This window comes from Pongo pygmaeus, chromosome 1 (genome assembly GCF_028885625.2).
Source record: "Pongo pygmaeus isolate AG05252 chromosome 1, NHGRI_mPonPyg2-v2.0_pri, whole genome shotgun sequence".
In the NCBI taxonomy this organism is placed as follows: domain Eukaryota; kingdom Metazoa; phylum Chordata; class Mammalia; order Primates; family Hominidae; genus Pongo; species Pongo pygmaeus.
Window position 1 is genome coordinate 13,577,767 of NC_072373.2, and position 22,950 is coordinate 13,600,716.

Sequence of the window (22,950 nt, forward strand, 5' to 3'; positions counted from 1 at the left end):
ACGGTGCCCAGTCCCATCGATCACCCAAGGGCTGAGGAGTGCGAGCGCACGGCGTGCGGGACTGGCAGGCAGCTCCACCTGCAGCCCCAGTGTGGGATCCACTGGGTGAAGCCAGCTGGGCTCCTGAGTCTGGTGAGGACGTGGAGAGTCTTTATATCTAGCTCAGGGATTGTAAACACACCAATCGGCACTCTGTATTTAGCTCAAGGTTTGTGAGTGCACCAATCGACACTCTGCTCTGGTGGGGCCTTGGAGAACTTTTATGTCTAGCTCAGGGATTGTAAACACACCAATCGGCACGCTGTATCTAGCTCAAGGATTGTAAACACACCAATGGGCACTCTGTATCTAGCTGCTCTGGTGGGGCCTTGGGGAACCTTTGTGTCCACACTCTGTATCTAACTAATCTGATGGGGACATGGAGAACCTTTATATCTAGCTCAGGGATTGTAAACGCACCAATCAGCACTCTGTATCTAGCTCAAGGTTTGTAAACACACCAATCAGCACCCTGTGTCTAGCTCAGGGTTTGTGAGTGTACCAATCGACACTTTATATCTAGCTGCTCTAGTGGGGCCTTGGAGAACCTTTATGTCTAGCTCAGGGATTGTAAATATACCAATCGGCACTCTGTATCTAGCTCAAGGTTTGTAAACACACCAATCAGCACCCTGTGTTTAGCTCAAGGTTTGTGAGTGCACCAATCAACACTCTGTATCTAGCTGCTCTGGTGGGGCCTTGGGGAACCTTTGTGTCCACACTCTGTATCTAACTAATCTGATGGGGACATGGAGAACCTTTATATCTAGCTCAGGGATTGTAAACGCACCAATCAGCACCCTGTCAAAACAGACCACTTGGCTCTACCAATCAGCAGGATGTGGGTGGGGCCAGAGAAGAGAATAAAAGCAGGCTGCTGGAGCCAGCATTGGCAACCCGCTCGGGTCCCCTTCCACGGTGTGGAAGCTTTGTTCTTTCGTTCTTTGCAATAAATCTTGCTACTGCTCACTCTTTGGGTCCATGCTGCTTTTATGAGCTGTAACACTCACCGTGAAGATATGCAGCTTCACTCCTGAACCCAGCGAGACCACGAGCCCACTGGGAGGAATGAAGAACTCCAGACGCGCTGCCTTAAGAGCTGTAACACTCACCGCAAGGGTCCGCGGCTTCATTCTTGAAGTCAGTGAGACCAAGAACCCACCAATTCCGGACACAGAATGACTCACAGAACTCAATAAAACACTATTTATACTTAACAACTATCATTTATTATAAAGGATAGAAATGAACACCGGCTGAAGAGGTGCACAGGAACAGGTCTGGAGGTGTCCTGAGTGCTGGAGTGTCTGTCCTCCTGGAGTCAGGGTTGTGGAGTTAGGGTGCACCGCTTTCTGGCACACAGTTGTTAGAAACAAGTGCTTGGTGCCGTAAAGAAAAATTAGCACTTAGAAAATTTCTCAGGAAGGCACATTTACTTCTGCAGAAAGGTGCTGCCTGCATCCGACTGACCGATCATAAGAGCACACCAAAAAAAGGAGATAAAGATTTTTATCCCTAACACAGCTCCTGTTGCTGTGTCCTCTACCCATTGGCCGGAGTCAGACTGTACAATCTAAACTAACTCAATTGGCTAAGACTTAAACTTTTCTAACTATGGTAAACATGCAATATGCGAGAGGAGGGGAGGAAGAGACTGTTGCTAAGGCAGGAAGGGTAGTCTACAGAGCAAGTCTGGGTATGTCTGGGCGTATAGAGGTTTGCTAGTTACAAAATAAGCAAGGGTGGGGGCTGTGTACAGAGCAAGAAAGACCAAGGGAGCTTGGAACTTATTATTTCTGACAGTTTTCCCCCTTTTGATTTTATAGTTCTTCCTCTTCAGATTTCTTAAATTTTTCTAACATCTCTTGGCTTTGTAGTTCCTTTTGGTTGTTTAAAAGTAGGAACTTATTTGGGTAGGGCGGGGGAGAATCGAGAGAGGTTTTGGTAAGAGCTTTTTCTATAAGCCTTTGCCTTAATCCACGAATACAAGGTATGATGCAGCAACTTACAAGAATGAGTACACTGGTAACAATTGCAAGGGGGGTAAAGATTGGTGTTATGAGTCCTTTCTATTTTCTAAACCATTTTTTCTATGAATTTTTGGCTAATTTATTTGCTGGGGTGATAAGGCCCTGTAGGGCTTTTGTGATTGTTCTATCGGGGGCTGTGTTGTTAGGGATAAAAGTACAGCATTGGACTCCAATCATGACACAGACCCTGCCCTTTTTGGCCAATATTATGTTAAGGGCTATTCTATTTTCCTAAGCCATCTGACTGGTAGGACCTAATTGTTCAGCTATTCCTTTAATGGCATCCCTAGTATAGTTAGCAAACCGCTGTTGATTATAATAAAGGTAATTTATCCAGTCTACATTTTTGCTTGCAGTTGCCCATGAGAACAATATAGATTCAAATCCTGCAGCTATTTGATTCTTGGCTTTAAATTCATTTAGCACCTCTTGTGGAACTTTGATAGCATTTATGTATATGTGAGGATCAAAAGACCCAAGGGGGACACTTTTTTTTTTTTTACGATTGTTCTTTCTATTTGGTTGATGAAATGCCAGGGTGAAAGGGATGGCTAATTGGATTAGAGCGCAAATGCCACTCCGTTTACTTGGCAGAGTACTTAATAGTGGTCCACTACAATACTATCATACATCCACTTGGGGATGAAAAAGGGCAGACTCGCTGGTTAACTCTTGAAAAGGCTTAGATTCACTGCATCCTGTTAGGCTTCCAAGGAATGCCAAATATTCCCCCTCTCGTGAGAGACACAAGGTAAAACTGACGTTAATTGGAGGCCAAATAGCTCTCGACGGCTGATCCACAGAGCCTTTAACTTCTGGGAGTAGTAACGAGAGATTGGCATACCTTATTGCCCCAGGCTGTGGGGTCCTGGAAGAGAGCTACTATGCAGTTCATATTCTGTTGGTCAGAGGACCATCCAAGTGGAAAGGGGACGATTTGGATTTCTGCTCTGCCTGTTGCAAAAGCGCAACAATTGCTTTTATTTAAGGTGTGAGCAGAATATTTAATCCATTTCAGCCAGGCATTTATATCTTGGTACCCAGTTTTTAAGGCTAAAGTTTGTTTTAAATCCTCGACTTTTATTATAACTACTTTGCTTTTGTCATTGGGCATGAAGTGGGAGTGGTTTGATTGGATGGGCTTGGGGAAGGGGTAACAATAGAGGATAGCAGGGAAGAAACAAAGAGCATTTCAAAGAAGCCTATAGAGTCCTTTCTAACGACATTTTCTTCTAGACCATAGAAGCGCCTAAGGTGGGGTTAGAGTTGCTAGAGGTAGGGATAGTAATAGAGATGAGTAGTGGGTTGCAGTGGTGGGTGTGACAGTTGTGGGGGGCAGTGACTCCTTTGGTGAAATGGAGGTAAGGCTTTAGGGTGGCACAATCATCTGAGGATGTCTAACCTTGATTTTTGGTTTTTGGTGGTCTAAACGACATATGCCAATTGAGAACATAAGTTGGGAAGAGAGTGCTGATCCCCCCACCACAGGTGGGATAAGGGGGCAGTAGCGGCTTCCCTGGAGGGGCAGAGGTATTTTTCTGACGCTATTTCTCTTTGGCATTGAAGTTTCCTGCAGGGTATAACAAAACAAGCATTAAAAGTAATATTTTGGGGTGAGCTTGACTTAGTTACATTAATAATAAAATGGAGGGGGTCGTTAAGGGAAAGAGAAGAGAAAAAGAGACAGACTGATTAGACTTTTCTTTTTAACATTACTTTGGTGGGAGTTGGCCCTGGGACAGTGGTCCATGGCTTTGAAGAGGGCAGTGCTTTCTTGACTCAGGTATAATGGGTCTACCCTTTTTCAGCAGTTTGGATTACTGTTTCAGTTGTTAAGAGCACCAGGTAAGTTCCTTCCCAGATGGGCTCCAGCTTTCCCTCTTTCCAACTTCTGATAAGGATGTGATCTCCAGGCTGGTGTCAGTGAACTGGGAATTTGAGGGGTGGAGTTTGTGCTAGGAGGCTTTGAGTCTTGAGGGAGTAAAGGGTGGAAGACAGACTAAATACATAGTCTGTATAAAATGCAACCTATAAAGCATCTTATAAGGGGATAAGCCAATATCTTTCTAGTGAGCAGTTCAGACTCTTAGTAGGGTAATGGGAAGACACTTAGTCCATGGTAATCGAGTTTCTAGAATTAATTTGGTTAGGTGGTTTTTTTTTTTTAATTAAGTTTAGAAAAGTTTCTTTAGTGATAAAAATAATCAAATCCCTTTTCACAATGGAAAGTTCTACATGATCTTAAGAACTAAAATATCATGATTTGAAAAGCAATATGGAAAGTTATTTGCAGTACAAACTCTATCACATTCACTTAAAAAGCAGCCAAAGTTGCTTTTTTCTAGGTATACAGGCAACATTCCACAACATTCAGTACTACCTCCCTTTTGTGAAACACTTTCTTCCGGTGGCTTTCAGAATACTAGTCTCCTGAGTTTTCTTCTAGGTCACTGGTGGGTCTTTCTCAGTCTTTTGCTGGTTCGTCTTCTTTTTGTCTACTTCTTAATGATGGCATACCTTAGGTCTCTGTCTTTTGCTACCTTCTGTTCTCTAGCTGTACTAGGTGATCTTATCCAAAGTCATGGTTATTCCCTAATGACTCCCAAATTTATTTTTCCAGTTCCAAATTATACCCTGAAATCCAGACTTGGATATCTAATTGCCTACACAGCATTTCCAACTTAACATAGCCAAAACAAAACTTGATTCTACATTCCTCCAAACTTGTTCCTTCTCCAGTATGCCTCATCTCTGAATTTCAGAATTCACCCAGTTGACAGGTCAAAAACCTGAGTCATCCTTTACTCCTCTCCTTCTTTCTCCTTATATCCAAGCTATTAGCAGACATTATCTTCTCTACTTACAAAATAGAGTCTGAATCTAACTTCTAACCTCTCCTACCCTAACATCCATCACACTAGTCCAAAACTGTTATCTAGAACACTATAATAACCTAACTGGTCTTTGCTTTCCTCTTTAATCTTTTTCAGTCTAACTTTCACACTGTAGCTCTATTTCATAAAGGTAAATCGAATTATGTCATCCTCTTCTTAATCTAATTGCTTCCCATTTACATATCTACGCCAGGCTATAAGGACCTGGCTTTCTTCCTTATGTCACTTCTTACTATTCTTCTCTCTTAATCACTATGCTGTAACCTCACTGACCTCTTTGTTATTCCTTAAACATGCCAAGTAAGTTACATTTTAGGGCCTTTTCACTTGCTTTTACCTTTGTCCAGAATGCTTTTTCCCTAAATATTTATATGGCTCATATGCTTACCTCATTGGGGCCTCTGCATATGTTTTCTCTTCAAACAGGCTTCCCCAAGCCATCTTATCTAAAGTATTAACCCTCTCCACATTCTGTCCCAGTGGTATTCATCCTGGGATGTAAAGATGATTCAACATATACAAATCAGTAAATGTGATATATCGTGTTAACAGAATGAAGGACGAAAGCCATATGATAATCTCAAAAGATACAGAAAAAAGCATTTGACAAAATTCAATGCATTCTATCCCTATTCCCTGCCTTTTCTTTATAGCAGTTGATGTGTTATATTTGCTTATATTGTTATTGTTTGTCTTCTCCATTGGAATGTAAACTCCATAAAAACAGGTACTTTGGGCTGGGTGCAGTGGCTCACACCTGTAATCCCAATGCTTTGGGAGGCTGAGGCAGGTGGATCACTTAAGGTCAAGAGTTTGAGACCAGCTTGGCCAACATGACAAAACTTTGTCTTTACTAAAAATACAAAAATTAGCTGGGCGTGGTGGCAGGTGCCTGTAATCCTTGTGAAAATAAATAGTTTAAATACTAGCTCCATTTCTTTTCCCAAGTAGAGCTCAGGTTTACTGTCTTTTCATTATGTTTCCAATATTTTAACATGAGACTTAGAGGGCTATCAGAGGGAATCATATTATCTGCTTTGCTCTTTGTAGTTTTTGTTTTACTAGGATTTTTTCCCGTCCTGGAAGTTTTAGATGTGTCCTTGAGTTTCCTGAGTGTATGGGGTTCAACCTCTCTTACTAGAGATTTCTTGCACCCTTTCCCTGGAGACTTAACCCCCCTCCCCACTGGAGGTTTCTTGCACTCCTTTACTTTACTCCCCACTCGCTTTGCACTTAATTGTGCATCTCATTCACATACTTTCAACCTCCAGGATGTCCCGACCACCAAAGAAGTACTTCACTTCCCCTGTGGCTTTTCTTACCTTGGTCTGTGTACAGAATTACTTGGTCACCATGGCATCTGTAGGCCTTTTCCTTCCATGTTGCTGAGAGTCTTGGTATATTCATCACGCTAGTGGGTCTCAATCCCTCATTCTTGAGGCTGCTGCAGTGAGACACGTCTCCTCACAAGAGATGATTGGAGACCCTTCTCCGGAGGAGAATGGGATCCCAGATGAGCCCCCATTTTGTTAGAAACAAGTGCTCAGTGCCTCAAAGAAAAACCAGCACTTAGACAGAACATTTCTCAGCAAGGCACATTTACTTCTGCAGAAGGGTGCTGCCTGCATCCGTCTGATTGCAAGAGCATACCAAACAAAGGAGAGAAGAGTTTTTATCACTAACGCAGCTCCTGTTACTGTGTCTTCTCCCCATTGGCTGGAGTTGGACTGAACAATCTAACCAAATTATTGGCTAAGACTTAAACTTTTCTAAATATGGTAAATGTGCTGTTTGCAAGAGGAGGGGAGGAAGAGACTGTTGCTAAGGTGGGAAAGGTAGTTTATAGAATAAGTCTGGGCATGTCTGGGCATATAGAGGTTTGCTAATTATAAATTAAGCAAGGGGTGGGGCCTGTGTACAGAGCAAGAAAGACCAAGGGAGCTTTGAAGAGAAACTTATTATTTCTGACATAGTTGTGTTCACCAACCCAGAAGTGCTCCTACCTTTGTCATTTAGGGACTTTATGGAGGTTTTGTTACATAGGTCAATCTCCACCCCCACTCTGCTCCCAATGTCACTGGTAGAGGGTGTTGACTGCAAGTTGTCCAGGTTCTTGGTGTTTTGAACAAAGAATTGGACAAAACGCCTAGCAAAGCAAAGAAAGAATGAAGCAACGAAAGAACAAAAGCAGGAATTTATTGAAAATGAAAGTACACTCAGCAATGTGGAAGTGGACCCAAGCAGCGGCTCAGGGGCCTGGATATAGAATCTTCTTGGGTACAAATACCCTCCAGAGGTTTCCCATTGGCCACTTTATGCTCACCTCATGTGAATGAAGTGGTATCCCACGATCAGTCTGATGGCTTGCCTAAAACCACCAATCAGAGGCTGAAATGGAGTTACAAAGGTCACAATCCTGTGGAAACATCTGATTGCTTTTTGCAACCAATCGGAGGCTAAGGTGAAGTTACAAAGTTGCAAACGAAGACTCCACCCACAATCAGTTTGATTGGTTGCAGACAGCCAATTTCCCATCTGCCAGCAGAAAACGTGGGGGTTTTGCAAAGGGAGTAGCCTCTGGTCCTTTTGTTCTTTAGGCCTGGAAAGTTAGGGTTTTCTTTTCAATTTAGTTCTAGGAAGTGTGTGTGAAACGGCCTTAGGTTCCCTGCCTCCAGACCCTATTCTCCTGCCTCACCAGGAGGTGGGCATGAGAGTTGGGGGGTATCTGGAAGTTTCAGTCCTCAATCATGTGGTTGATTTTTCTGGTGGCCAGCCTCTAGACTGAAGCTATGTAGTCCTCCCCACTGAGAGTCATCTCATTAGCATACAGAAGACAGTAAATTCCAAGGGCTTTAGGGACTCTGTCCCAGGAACCAGGGACAAAGACCAAATACTTATTTTTCATTATACCACAGATACCTGTTAGGGTTTTGTTATTGTTGTTTCTACAAAACATTCATTTATTCTTATGTTCAAAGAAGTAATATCTTCAGTCATGATTAGATTTCAGATATGAAAGAATTTTTGCTAGTCTTAGCCCCCAGTCATAAAATAATGTCATGAAAATATTTTTATTTCCTAATGATTATAACTAAGGGAAAAGATCTTAAAGAGTTTACTTTGGTAGTACAAGTTTGTGCAAATGATTGATGATTTTTTATTTCCTTGATTTGTGCATTAGCAGCTTTTAGTGTGTCATATCAAGAGGAATGCTGGGGAAATAATATAATGATTATTTATATGGAGTTCTCTACTTTCTTGTTTTGGCAGTGTTTGAAAGTTAGGACTGATCCTGAGGGAGTTGAATTTTGTAAAGTTAATTACTTTCCTGCTGCCAGTAGTGATTTATATCTGTGATATTATATCAGCTAGTCATATGGGAATGAGAAACAAAATTACTTTTTCTGCAATTACCAACTCACTAGTAGGGTATTCAGGTGTCCCTGGGTAGCATACAATATAATAGAGTAATGGGTAAAACTTTTTTCCAATTTGAACAAAAAGGCCTTGTCAACTTTTTTTAAGGTCTCTTGATACATATATAAAAGAAGTCATAAAGAGCACTTGGTATATAGAGAACATAATTTTTTTAATTACTTTTTTAAAGAGAGGTCAGATTTATCTCTAGCGACCCAGACTAGAGTTCATCCTCCTATTTTCTTGTAGGCCAAGAAGGAAAGAAAGTTATCAGATTTAACCTATCAAAAATTTTGACTATTTATTGGATACCATCCAAGTAATCTTAAAATTAAAATATATATATATGATATATGTCTATGTATTTATATACATACAGACAACCCTTTGTATCTGTGGGTTTCACATCTGTGGATTCAACCAACCTCAGATTGAAAATATCAGGGGAGGAAAATGGATGGTTGCATCTGTACTTAGTATGTACAGACTTTTTTCTTATTATTATCTAAACAATACAGTATAAGAACTATTTATATAGCATTTATATTGTATTTGGTATTATCAATAATCTAGAGGTGATTTAAAGAATACAGGAGGAGGCCGGGCACGGTGGCTATGCCTGTAATCCCTGCACTCTGGGAGGCCGAGGCGGGTAGACCACGAGATCACAAGATCAGGAGATCGAAACCATCCTGGCTAACACAGTGAAACCCCGTCTCTACTAAAAATTCAAAAATTTAGCCAGACATGGTGGCACTCGCCTGTAGTCCCAGCTACCCAGGAGGCTGAGGCAGGAGAATCGCTTGAAGGAGGCGGAGGTTGCAGTGAGCTGAGATTGTACCACTGCACTCCAGCCTGGGCAACAGAGCGAGACTCCATCTCAAAAGAAAAAAAAGAATACAGGAGGATGTGCATAGGTTATATGCAAATACTACACCATTTTATATCAAGGACTTGAGCATCATGGATTTTGATATCCTCGGGGGTCCTGGAACCAATCCCTCTCAGATGCCTAGGGACAACTCTATTATGTGTCTGTGCTGTATGTGTAACATCTTCTCAAAAGTTACATTGTCAAGCTCATTCCTCCTGATCATAATTTCTCAGTTCTTATGATGGGATATGGTTTTTATAGTGATAAGATGTGAAAAGTATTAAACTGTGAAAATGTAATCAGTGATTTCTGGGGGGGGTGTGTGTGTGTTTACCATTCTATCACTGGATCAAAATATATGCCTTTGAACTAAGGTGAGACATCCATAGCCTGGTCCTCTGTTGCCAATGGCGAGATAGAGTTAGTAAAATATTCTAAGATTCAGAGTGGGGTGGTTCTTTAATTTATTTTGATTTTCATGACTATGTATACGAAGGATAGAGATGCTTTTCAGGAATGCCTAAGTTTCTGACTTTTAGTTGATGTGTTAAATTATACATTCGAGCAATCTGATATTGGGTAACAGTGTCAAATTTTGATACTTACAGAAGTAGGCAGATGAGTGGTTATTTGGTTTTGTGGTAGCCCAAGTTACTGAGTGAGCTGCTAGGATAATTCTTTGGCTACTAAGTTCCATGCCATACTTGAGAGTCCAGGCCCACATTTAGATTTTTTATTTTGAAGGATTAAGCCATGCGGTAGTGGTAGCTATGGGTTACAGCGAGAAACCCCTACCTCAATATCTTCTATGGCTGTTTTTCCAGTGACTTCAATGAGCCTTCTAGCCTTACTAGTACTTATCTAATTATTTTATCTTTTTAAAAAATATTTTATCCAACATTTAATTCAAAAGAAAGGTTGAAATGTAGCCTACTCATGGAAAATATTATCTATAATTCTATTTCTTTAGCATACTGAGTCTCCTGCAGCTTGATGCTATATTTAGATATATCATAATCAATGTTCTACAATGGGAAAACTTGGTAGAACATTGGGCATTTGTGTGTGTGTGTGTGTGTGTGTGTGTGCATATGTGTCTCAATGTATATTTAACATAAAATGTGCCATTCCAGCCATTTTTTAAGTATTCAGTTCAGTGGCATTAATTATATTAACAGTGTTGTGCAGCCATCACCACTATTTCCCCATTCCTCCTCCCTCAGCTTCCAGCCCCTGGTAACCTCTGTTTTACTTTCTATCTCTCTGAATTTGCCCATTGTAGATATTTTATGTAAGTGGAATCATACAGTACCTGTCTGTTTGTGTCTGGCTTATTTCACTTAGCATGATGTTTTCAGGGTTCATCCATGTTTTCGCATGCTTCATTCCTTTTTACGGCTAAAGAAAATTTGTATGTGTGTGTGTGTGTGTGTGTGTGTGTGTACATACTACATTTTGTTTATGCATTCATCTGTTGATAGACATTTAGGTTGTTTCCTCTTCTTGGCTATTGTGAATAATGCTGCAACACACTGGGCATTTTCATCTGTGGTATTTGACGGTCTTTGGCATATTTTTAAATAAAGAAGCATTGTTTATATGTTTCTTTGCTATAAAATATGAAATATTTTCATTGTCTTAATAAAAGACAGAAGCAAAGCCTCTACTTATATGTTAATGAAAAGATAAAATTAAATGTAGTGAGACTATGCCATCAGACTTTATCGTGCCTCCTAACCGTTTTATCAGTATGAGAATATTTCCCCAGAGAAGGCGGGACATATCATCATCAGCCCCCAAACCATCCTGTTTATAAAGCATGGCAGGCAATTATGCTTCCCCCAACCCCAGAAAACTAAAAGAAAAACTTTTGGTTACTCTGTAATCTTTGAAAAGAAAAAATTAGTTTAATAAGGTATTGCTTTATAAGATTTAATCTTAGATGTTCTGAAGAATACTTTTTCTTCTTTTTTCAAGAATTAAGTTTTAACTCAGGTAATTTTTACTACACCTTTTTTTTTTTCTTCAAAAGTCACGTAAGTCACTTTTTTTTTTTTTTTTTTTTTTTGAGACAGAGGCTCTGCTCTGTCGCCCAGGCTGGAGTGCAGTGGCACTATCTCAGCTCACTGCAACCTCCACCTCCTGGGTTCAAGTGATTCTTCTGCCTCAGCCTCCCGAGTAGCTGGGACTACAGGCGCCCGCCACCACCCCTGGCTAATTTTTTTGTATTTTTAGTAGAGATGGGGTTTCACCATGTTGGCTAGGCTGGTCTCGAAATCCTGACTTCAGGTGATCCACCTGCCTCGGCCTCCAAAAGTGCTGGGATTACAGGCATGAGGCACCACGCCTGGCCAAGTCACTTCTTATAGATGGTTTTACAGAATATTTCCTTCACTTTTTGGAGACTGTTTAGCTTTCCAAGTATTTTCAATCATAACTCATATTTGGTGGTTCATATGCTGAAATATTACAATTACATAAAGATTATTTTACCTTGTTACTGTACACATAGATTGCTTCTTTTTCTTTTTATTTTTTCACTGGTTATTGTCTCTTGATTAATACATCGAGATCTATGCAACTTGGCCTGGTGCAGTGGCTCACGCCTGTAATCCCAGCACTTTGGGAGGCCGAGGTGGGCTGATCACTTGAGGTCAGGAGTTCAAGACTAGCCTAGCCAACATGGCAAAAACCCATTTCTACTAAAAATATAAAAATTAGCTGGATGTGGTGGAGTGCACCTGTTGTCCCAGCAACTTAGAAGGCTGAGGCAGAAGAATCTCTTGAACTCGGGAGGCAGTTACAGTGAGCCAAGATCACACCACTGCACTCCAGCCTGGGCAACAGAGTTAGACTTTGTCTCAAAAGAAAACGAAAAAGAAAAATCTGTGCAACTTGTGTAGTAATTTCATTTATACAGTCTTCAGTCATGGGTTGTCTACAAACTTCATCAGTAAACAAATGAGCTTGCCCTTCAGGGTTGCCCTTCTGGGGCCAAATGTGGTGGGCTCTGAAACAGCCACATTCTGGTAACCTGCAGGATGATTTGGGTGTTTTAGCTGGCGGAGGCAGTGACCTCAGACTCTGGACGGTGAATGGGGATCTCGTTGGACATGTCCACTGCAGGGAGATCATCTGTTCCGTGGCTTTCTCCAACCAGCCTGAGGGAATATCTATCAATGTAATTGCTGGGGGATTAGAAAATGGAATTGTAAGGTAAGAGGAATTTGGATTCTCTTTTTTTGATTTCATTCATAAGGACACAGGAGTTTCAGAAATTAATTTTTAATATCTAGGCATATTAATATTCAGTATTTAGAGATTTAAACTCACCTTGGGATGTAGGTTCTTTAGTTATTCCTGTTTGTAGATAATAAAGATAGCTTTAGTACAGTTTTGAAGTTTTATGTTAACTATAAAAGATTAACAGTATGGAAGTATACAAAGTTAAAAGTTCTCTTATTCCCACATCTACCCCCTGCAAACTTCCTAGAGGGAACTACTGTTAATTGTTTGTTACATTTCCTTCCAAATGATTTTTAACAAATAAACAAATATGGAGGGCTTTTTAGGGAGCGTAATTTTAGCTTGCATAATTAGATGATTTTTTCCCCTCTAGGTTATGGAGCACATGGGACTTAAAGCCTGTGAGAGAAATTACATTTCCCAAATCAAATAAGCCCATCATCAGGTAAGATCTGCTCCCCCACTTATGCTTCAGAATATAATTTGTGATTGTATTTTTCGTAGAGAGGTATTTAAGCACACAGACTTAAAGAAATGTGCAATTGAAGTCATCATGAAAAGCCAACCACTTAACACACGGTGGGTTGTCCGTGACCCAGCAGCAAGAGAGACCATACTCCTTGTCTTCATGGAGCTTAAAATCGGAGTCAGTAACTGAGAGTCTAATGGAAAGACTTGTTTGTAGTGTGTCTCTGGAATCATAGAGACTGTATTTTTTCCTTTCATATTTGACAAGACCATAATGGTGATTGATAGCTGCAGGAGTGCTTGACAAAAATAGATAAATAATCAGTTATTCTTTGCTTAGTTAACAAATTTGACTTTAAATAATTAGAAATAAAGTGATTCAAATTTTACTTTATTAAATTAAATGTATTTTCAGTGTACTAAATTAAAAGTTTAAGGAACATAAATTAATTACTAATGTTACATTTTTTTCCTTTTCTCTTTCAGGGAAATAATATATAGCCATAAAATACTTATTTATCTTTATAAGGAGAAAATATAGTACTGTTATATTTTTTAAAGTTTTGTACACCCAAATATTTGCTGTTTATGTAATAAAGCATAAACAAGGAGGCAAAAGAAGATATGCAAAGAAGAATAGAATGTACTGAGCTTTCTGATCCTGATTTTATTCTATATCACCTCATTTATGAGCATATCAAACTTGTCAGCAGAGTGACTATGTTAGAATTACAGACAAAACAATGAGTTGCAGGCAGTCATTTAGTTTGTCTCTCTGCGCCACTGAAGATAACTTCTTTACACTAACCTCAGTATGATGACCAATATGCTAATACAATTTTAAGAAATATAATGTACAAATGGAATTTTTTTTTTTTTACAGCCTTACATTTTCTTGTGATGGCCACCATTTGTACACAGCAAACAGTGATGGGACCGTGATCGCCTGGTGTCGGAAGGACCAGCAGCGCTTGAAACAGCCAATGTTCTATTCCTTCCTTAGCAGCTATGCAGCCGGGTGAATGCGAATGAACTTCACGTTCTCCAAAGCACTTTAACTCCAAACTAGATTTGTTGACTTCACCAGTTTTAGGAGGTTGAACCTAAAGAAATGGATGACTGGACAAACCATCCAAATAATGATAAAGTCTATTCATCTGCACAAAATTCTGAAGAGTCACATGATCCTAAGAGGAAAGTTCTGTTCTATTTTAGTGATAATCTAGAAGGTTGTGTCAATATGCACTAGCCAACAAGTTTTAAGCCTTGCATGGTACATTAAAATGACATTCTTAAAATGTTTTCCCACCAAGGTATTCCAAAGAAAATATTAAGGTCTCCCCTTTTTCTATGATTCCAAAAGGACCAGTAGAATTTAAATTGGTTGGCTAATTGTTTATATAAAACACACTAAAATTATATTTTAAAAGTTTTCTGCCATGAAATACTCCTCCCACCACACACACATGCTCCAAAAGAGGAAAGAAAAAAAGATAATTTTTAGGACTTGATAATTGCTTTATTTGAGAAGCAAATTATTCAGTAGGTGCCTCTGTACCAAATATTTTGTGGAATATCTGAATACTAAAAATAAACTACGAATGAATCTCAAAATTAGGAAGTTTTTGCCAGTTGCCTTCTTAGCTCAAAGGAGAACCAGAATTTTTTTGACAGCCACAAACAAGAATACAGGTATCTTGGATTTCAGACACATTCTGTTTCTTCATAAACATTTTACTTAAAATCTATAACGCTAGATATTGACTATCCTTAGTTGAGTCACTGAGGTTTAAACACAATGGTAAGTCTTAAAGTCTGCTATTTACAGAGCACTGAATCTGTACCAATTTGCAATAGAAAGCCTCCAGGATGCAAGAAGTTTGCATGGGTATTAAGAATACAGCCTAAATAAGGCATTTAATCTAATCTGCAGGAAGAATTTTCTTCCCCAAAACAGAATTATAAAAGCTTACTTTATTTTAAATAGGAGGCAGAAAAATTATTTTAGGAAACCATTTCATTCTGTTTCTACTAACCTATACCATCTGAGAATTGTAGGAAGAATAATAAAAGCTCATGTATTCCACAGCAAACTTACATACCATAAAGACAGGATTCCTAAACATCTTGGAGCCGTCTGTCTCTCCCATATGATGGCTGTCTGTATATTTTTACTTGGGGTGCTGCTTTATTGGCTTTGAAAACACTGTCAGATAAGCTCAGTAATATGTTACCATGGGATAAAAATACGTATCCCTGCCTAAGAATAACTTGTGCATTTGTTATGGAAATTTAATTCATATGGTGTTTACAGTACTACTTTTGTAACTTCCAGACTTTCTAAAACATTCTGCTTAAAAACCATATAAAATATAATTCCAAAGTCTCTGCTGTCAAGATAGATTCAAGACAAAGCAAGTGGCCACGTATGCTTTAACCTTAAACTGCATACACATGTAGTGATACCTAGGCTGCATCTAGATCACCGTGTGCTCAGGCCAGGTGTTAATCCTGAGGTCCATGGAGGTGCAGAGATGAGATTACTCCTATTCACGTTGAAGTGATTTGCTTTGTTAACAAAAAATTGCAGCTATTGTCTAGCTTTCATTTTTTTACTGAGAACTTTAAATTAGTCCCCTATTAGAATAGGGTTGCTACTCAGTCTTTTTTAAAAACCGAATTTCATCATTTATCTAAAGAGAAAATATGCAAAATAACTGGTCTTGTTAAGAGTGCAATATTATATTTTTATGTAAAAATAAAAATTTGGGGGGATTATTTATTCAGCATGAAACCTAATGTGTATATGTTTGAAATACTTCATAATGTGCATGTTGTAGCAAACATTTCTGTAAATTATCACAAGCTCTGTTACCTTTATATACACTGCCACTTCAATTTGGAAATAAATTTCATAAAAGTAGATTTAAACACCTCTTCTTTAAGCTATTTAAATATTATGAGCAGATCTCAAATCGATGGCTTTTTTTGTAACCCACATAGGTTCTGTCTTTAGCTCCGCTATGCATTTATATCACTAGAAAAAGATAACTTTCATTTCTTTTTTTTTTTTTTTGAGATGGAGTTTAGCTCTGTCGCCCAGGCTGGAGTGTAGTGGCGCGATCTCAGCTCACTGCAACCTCCGCCTCCCAGGTTCAAGTGATTCTCCTGCCTCAGCCTTCCAAGTAGCTGGGACTACAGGAGTGTGCCACGACGCCCGGCTAATTTTTTTTTTGTATTTTTAGTAGAGACGGGGCTTCACCGTGTTAGCCAGGATGGTCTCAATCTCCTGACCTTGTGATCCATCTGCCTTGGCCTCCCAAAGTGCTGGGATTACAGGCGTGAGCCACCGCACCCAGCCTTTCATTTCCTATTGTGGTTTTTGTACTAAAATTTTATGTTTCAACCTTTACTACCCTTAAATGGTGTGGACACTAGTCCCAAGATCAAACTGCTCATTTTAAAGAAACAACCATCTGCCCACCCCCGACTCCACAGCAGATATATGTTGAGCCCTTGCCAGGTGCCAGGCACTGTACCAAGTGCTGAGGATATTGTGCTGCACAAAGCACAGTGGTCGCCTGCACTCCTGGAGGTTACAGGCAGTGTGCACAGTTACAAACCATGGTAAGTGTTAGGTAAAATATAGGGTACTCTGAAAGAATGTAAGAGGAAGGACTTTATTTAGATTGAGGTGATCTAGAAAGCCTCTTGAAAAACTGAAATTTTTGGCCAGGCGCGGTGGCTCATGCCTGTAATCCCAGCACTTTGGGAGTGCGAGATAGGCGGATCACTTGAGGTCAGGAGTTGGAGACCAGCCTGGCCAACATGATGAAACCCTGTCTCTACTAAAAATACAAAAATTAGCAAGGCATGGTGGTGGGCACCTGTAGTCCCAGCTACTTGGGAGGCTGAGGCAGGAGAATTGCTTGAACCTGGGAGGCAGAGGTTGCAGTGACTGAGATTTTGACACTGCACTCCAGCCTGGGCAACAGAGCAAGACTCCGTCTCAAAAAAGAAAAATTGAAATTTTTGTTGAAACCTAATGAATGATCAGAAATCTGGTGAAGATGGGGGCAGATGTGTTCCAGATAATACATGTTCAATAACAGGCAGGAACATCAGCAAAGGCCCAGGGAAGGAAAGAACATCCTGTCCCTGTCTCAGCTTCTTGGTGGGTGGGGGTGGGAGCGAAAACGGTGGGTGACGTCAACAACAGCAGTCCAAGGGCCGGAGGGCTGCCCTTCTTTCTGCTTTGCATCTGTGGTATTTTAAGATTCCCAAGACTACAGCATTCCTGTTCCTAGGTGTCTGTCCCAAAGAGAACTGAGCAGTAGCATTTTGTCGGTGTAAGCCTGCCAACCCAGATGTCCCCTCTTTACCCGCAAGTCTCAGTTGGACTCACCCTTTCCACAATGCTCGCTGAACGCCAGCTCAAAAGAGCTCATGCAGGCGGGCACGGTGTTTTACACCTGTAATCCCAGCACTTTGGGAGGCTGAGATGGGCGGATCATGAGCTCAGGGGCTCCAGACTAGCCTGGCCAACATTGTGAAACCCCATCTCTACTAAAAAATACAAAAATTAGGCGGGCGTGGTGGCACAGGCCTGTAATCCCAGCTACTGGGGAGGCTGAGGCATGAGAATCACTTGAACCCAGGAGGCGGAGGTTGCAGTGAGCACTGCACTCCAGCCTGGGCGACAGAGCAAGACTCAGTCTCAAAAAAAAAAAAAAAAAAAAAAATTTAAAAAAAAAAAGAGCTCATGCCTGGTGACCTGCTTCTCACTATTTTGGATGAGTTGTTTATGTTCTGAGGGGAAAAGCAAAAAAAAAAGAAGCTACAAGGCCAATTTTTTTTTTTGAGATGGAGTTTTACTTTTGTTTTCCAGGCTGGAGTGCAAGGGCGCAATCTCGGCTCGCTGCAACCTCCGCCCCCCGGGTTCAAGTGAGTCTCTTGCCTCAGCCTCCCCAGTAGCTGGGAATACGGGCGCCTGCCGCCACACCCAGCTGATTTTGTATTTTTAGTAGAGACGAGGTTTCACCATGCGGGCCAGGCTGGTCTCAAACTCCTGACCTCAGGTGATCCACCTGCCTCGGCCTCCCAAAGTGCTGGGATTACAGGCGTGAGCCACTGCACCTGGCAAGGCCAACATTTATAAAAATGAGTAGAGAGGAAACAAACTCAACGAGTGAACATTTTTTATCAGTAATTGCAGAACAATGGGAGTTCTTGGATTATCCATGTTGCAGGCCCTCTCTTCTCTTTGCTGATTACCTTTCAGGTGTCCCCAGTTTGTCCCAAACTGTCTCACATCTTGGACAGCTATATTATTTTTTCATTGTACTCCTTCTCAGGATAACACCCCATGTACTATGAAGCCGAAGCACTTTAAAACCTAATGAGCTTAAAACCTTGAATCAGAAAGACCAACTGAAAAGCATTAGCAGTTGGAGGGTAGATGGGAAGGGAACAAAACAACTGCCACTGGAGAGAACAATTCACAACTGAGGTCAAAGGTAGCAAAAGAGCTTTTAAGTTGAGCACAAACTGGTATTGTGGAGTATTGCAAAAGCTTCATGTTGCATGCAGGATTTCCCCCAGTCGTTTTCAACTGCACAATTAAGGCAGCTACATTTGCTGATACCAAACATATACACGTATATGTACATTGAGTTGAGCAAGAGGTGCCACCTATATCATGTGTCATGTGACAACAGAAAACTATATCTTGCCACTTTGGGGACACTGGGTTGCAACTCAGCTGTTTGAGAGAAATTAAATAATACAGTGTGTCCTTTGAAGCCAAAATGACTAGAAGATCATTTGAGACTAGGCTACAATATTCCTGCTCAAGAGCTGAGCTCGTTTCTTCCTTCATGAACGAAGTTAATGAGAGATGAGTTTGAAAAAGATTGTCTCGTGGCAAAGTTTGGCTCATTGCCAAAGTAAATTAAACTGGTCTTACCAAAACTTCTGAAGACTGATGATAATGAACTGGTGTTTCATTGTCAGATTTTAATTTTGTTAAAATAGCTGTAAAAGTCCTTGGAATCCAGTTCCAAGAGTAAATAAAAAAGACTGTCTTTTCTGAGACTTTTAGTAAAAATTAAGCTATAATTTTCATAGTGGTTGATATAATCTAAATACAAATGAGTAATTAGGTAACTTCATTATGTAGTTTCTATACACAATTTTCTGCAGTAGTAGTTTTTTACAACCAAGTAAAAGCTACTTACGTGTGCTCCTACATGGATATGAATTAGACTTCTATTTTATTTTCTACAATGGTCTGGAGAACAGGGTTAGGAGGTAAAATGTCTCACAGCCTGAGGTGGAGACTAGAAGAACAGCTGTTTTCCACCACCCTTTCCACCATGTGCATTTTTAGACCCAAGCATTGTTCTCTGTTCCCTGCTGCAGGCATTTCAAAGCCAGCTTCAGCCCCGCCTCATGGATGCATGTGCTCAATGGTGCTGCTCACTGCTTTGTGTTTAACTGGTAGTCTCGGCCACTGTGTTCTCCTGAACTTTACATTTCCTCAGTTATTACAACCAATTATTCGGAATATACTTAGTGTTGGACAATCTTTCCCTTGTGAACATCTATGAGTTTCGAAAACAAAAATCATCAGAGCTGAATCTGAGAAATAGAACTGTTTTCGTCAAAAACAAGTTACAATTACAAGGTACTGAAAAAAATGTGTGATTCTGCAAGTAATTCCAAAAGAGGAATTTTTTTAAAGATTTTGAGCAATGCATAATATCACTGGAGTAGGGTAGATTAGGTACTTGGGAGAAACGAAGGAAGAAAGCAAGCAAGCGTCACAGGACGGATGGACAGGTACCATGTCTTACTGTTTCTTTTCTTGATTGTTTGTTTGTTTTTGCGAGACAGAGTCTTGCTCTGTTGCCCAGCCTGGAGTGCAGTGGCATGATCTTGGCTCACTGCAACCTCCACCTCCCGGGTTCAAGAAATTCTCCTGCCTCAGCCTCCCAAGTAGCTGGGATTACAGGTGCGTGCCACCATGCCTGGATAATTTTTGTATTTTTAGTAGAGATAGGGTTTCACCATATTGGTCAGGCTGGTCTCGAACTTCTGACCTCAGGTGATCTGCCCGCCTTGGCCTCCCAAAGTGCTGGGATATAGGCATGAGCCACTGGCCCGGCCTTCTTGATCATTTTTAGAAAAACTTCCCAACCCCAAATAAACTACCAAGTCCTGCTTGCTTTTCTTTGTGTTTGGATAACGTCTTTCACAAAAATGAAGCCCACACTAGATCATCTTCACTTACACACTTTCCTTGGAGTGAACTTATTTGACTCCCCTAAAGGGTCTCTTAACTGTTTTCTTGTCCTCCGTTTTAGCAGATTACAGTTCTTCCTTATTTATCTCGGGATAGTTCTTATACAAATATTAAAATAAGAGTAAAAGTGACAGAGTTGTGTACACATGTCCTGTCAGAAATGACAAGAGCTCCTTTTAGATCCACTGAAAAAGGCTTATTTAGAGCCCTATTTAAGACCAACAGTTTCATTATCATTCAGGGACAAATTGTGCCAGAAGCAACCTGTCTCTCTTTCAATCTCGTAATCCTTATATTTTCTCTATGCAGTAAATCGCTCCATATTAGACAATATTTTGCAGTTTTTATTATCCTGCTATCAATTGATGCTCGGGAACTTTTTATCGAGGAATAACATTCAAAAGCTAACACTGTTCTTTTAGTAATTTCCTTCCTAAGTGAGGCCACTCATACACCAAACTACCTTTGCCAAATCTTTTTAAAAAATTTAAATTTAAGCAAATCAATGAGTACATGGTTCTCCTTGATATCCCATTAAACATGGAGCATGGTTGCTCATTCTTTTAACATTTTTGGGCTTCTACAACATACCAGATACAAAGATTTATGACAGAGAATCTGCTCTCAAAAGAACTCAATGAGAAAGGAAATGTAAAAAGAGAACTGTGACACAACCAAGTAACTTTTATAATAGAAGCATCTACATATCAAGGTGACTCAAATGGGAAGAGGGGAGCAGTCAGATTAGGTTTCCCAAAGATATTAAAGATATAGGAAAATCTTGGCCAGGCTTGGTGGCTCACGCCTGTAATCCCAGCACTTTGGGAGGCCGAGGCAGGTGGATCACCTGAGGTCGGGAGTTCAACACCAGCCTGACCAATGTGGAGAAACCCCATCTCTACTAAAAATACAAAATTTAGCTGGGCGTGGTGGTGCATGCCTGTAATCCCAGCTACTTGGGAAGCTGAGGCAGGAGAATCGCTTGAACCCGGGAAGCGGAGGTTGCGGTGAGCCGAGCTCACACCATTGCACTCCAACAAGAGTGAAACTCTGTCTCAAAAAAAAAAAGAAAAACATATATACATATATATATATATATATATATATATATATATATATATATAGCCAAATCTTGAAGACAAAAATTTACCAGATTTGGGCCAAGGTAGAAGGAAACCAAGACTCAAAGGTTTATAAGAAGGCAGGAGTGGAAGTGCTCAGTGTGTCAGGGACAGAGGTGGAAGAGGGGATGGGGGAAATGAGGGTTAAACTATAATGGGAACTTCTGCCTCTGTCCACTTGGGGAAAACTGAGATCAGACTTACCCCGCTATCAAAAACAACTGGGAAACGAGATGATCTATGAGGCAACGATTTTCAGTGTGGAAAGCAGACAGCACAAGCTATGATGCCTGAAAGAAGGGAAATGAACTGAGTAAATCTTATTGTTGTCTTGGTTTTCTGTACTTAAAAGGTAGCTACAGTGCAGAAGGAGATCCAAAGAAGAGTACAGAAATCACGCTGAGATGAGGAAATGGAGACCAGAGTTTGGGGGAGGCTGAGAAACTGGAATTTGTGGCACAGGGTACCATACAGTAGGTTGCTGCCCAGCAATGAAGAGATCCAGATTGAAAACAGACAGAAATAATCACAGCTGAATCTGAAAACTAGAACTATTTTAGTCAAAAACAAGTTATAGTTACGAGGTACTGAAAAAAAAATCGTGATTCTGCAAGTAATTACAAAAGAGGAATTTTTTAAATGTTTTGAGCAAGGTACAGTGTCATTGGAATAGGGTAGATTAGGTACATACTTGGAAGAAATGAAGGAAGAAAGGAAGCAAGCATCACAGGCCGGATGGACAGATACTATGTCTCATTGTTTCTTTTCTTAATAGTTTCTAGGAAAACTTTCCAAACGCAAATAAACCACTAAGTCCTGGTTGCTTTTCTTTGTCTTTGGATAATGTCTTTCACAAAAACGAAGCCCACCCTTGATTATCTTCACTTACAGGGTAATGCCTATGGGTCCAATGGAGACTCTGGCTGAATACTAAGCTGTATGTGCATAACACAAAGCTCCATGGGTCTGAGCAAAGAATGTACAGGCAGCTGTAAGCTGAATAATTCTCGGAGCTCACAGGGGATTCGGATACATCTGAGTTCCAGCCCACCAAAGGGGAAGAGTTCATTGAACACACAGGCATTCAATTGCGACCCCAGAAGAGTCACACCCTAGTAGGAAGGCTAAACTAATCCTAGAATAAACTAATCCTATAATAATGGCTACGAGCCTTTAAGACAACCATCAAAAGGATCAAACACCTGTAAATAACTACCTTCCAAAACAAAGTCCCTATTCTTTAAAAGAACAGAGCATCTACTAGAAATACAAAAATTAGCTGGGTGTGGTGGTGCACTTATGGTACAATATCAAATGGTCTATCATATCTGTGATTGGAGTCCCAGAAGGAGAAGAGCAAGACAATGGGTGAAAAAGTTTTAATTTGAAATATTTTGATAAAAATTATAAACCTACAGATCCAAGAAATCCAATGAACACCAAGCAGCATAAACACAAAGAAAACCACATCAAGGCACATCATAATCACACTATTGAAAACCAGTGATAGAAAACTTCACAATCAGCCATAGAAAAAGAGACGCATTACATATCCAGG

General features: G+C 40.3%; 1 protein-coding gene across 1 annotated transcript in view; it reads left to right on the plus strand.

Moving 5' to 3' along the window:
• Window positions 1-15,889, plus strand: part of LYST (lysosomal trafficking regulator) — a 213,551-nt gene extending 197,662 nt beyond the window's left edge. Inside the window, exons 51-53 of the mRNA XM_054448938.2 lie at window positions 12,314-12,470; window positions 12,874-12,945; window positions 13,852-15,889. Of these exons, the coding sequence (XP_054304913.1) occupies window positions 12,314-12,470; window positions 12,874-12,945; window positions 13,852-13,990 (368 nt within the window). The 3' untranslated portion in view covers window positions 13,991-15,889. The remainder of the gene's footprint in view (window positions 1-12,313; window positions 12,471-12,873; window positions 12,946-13,851) is intronic.
• Window positions 15,890-22,950: the final 7,061 nt, after the last annotated feature.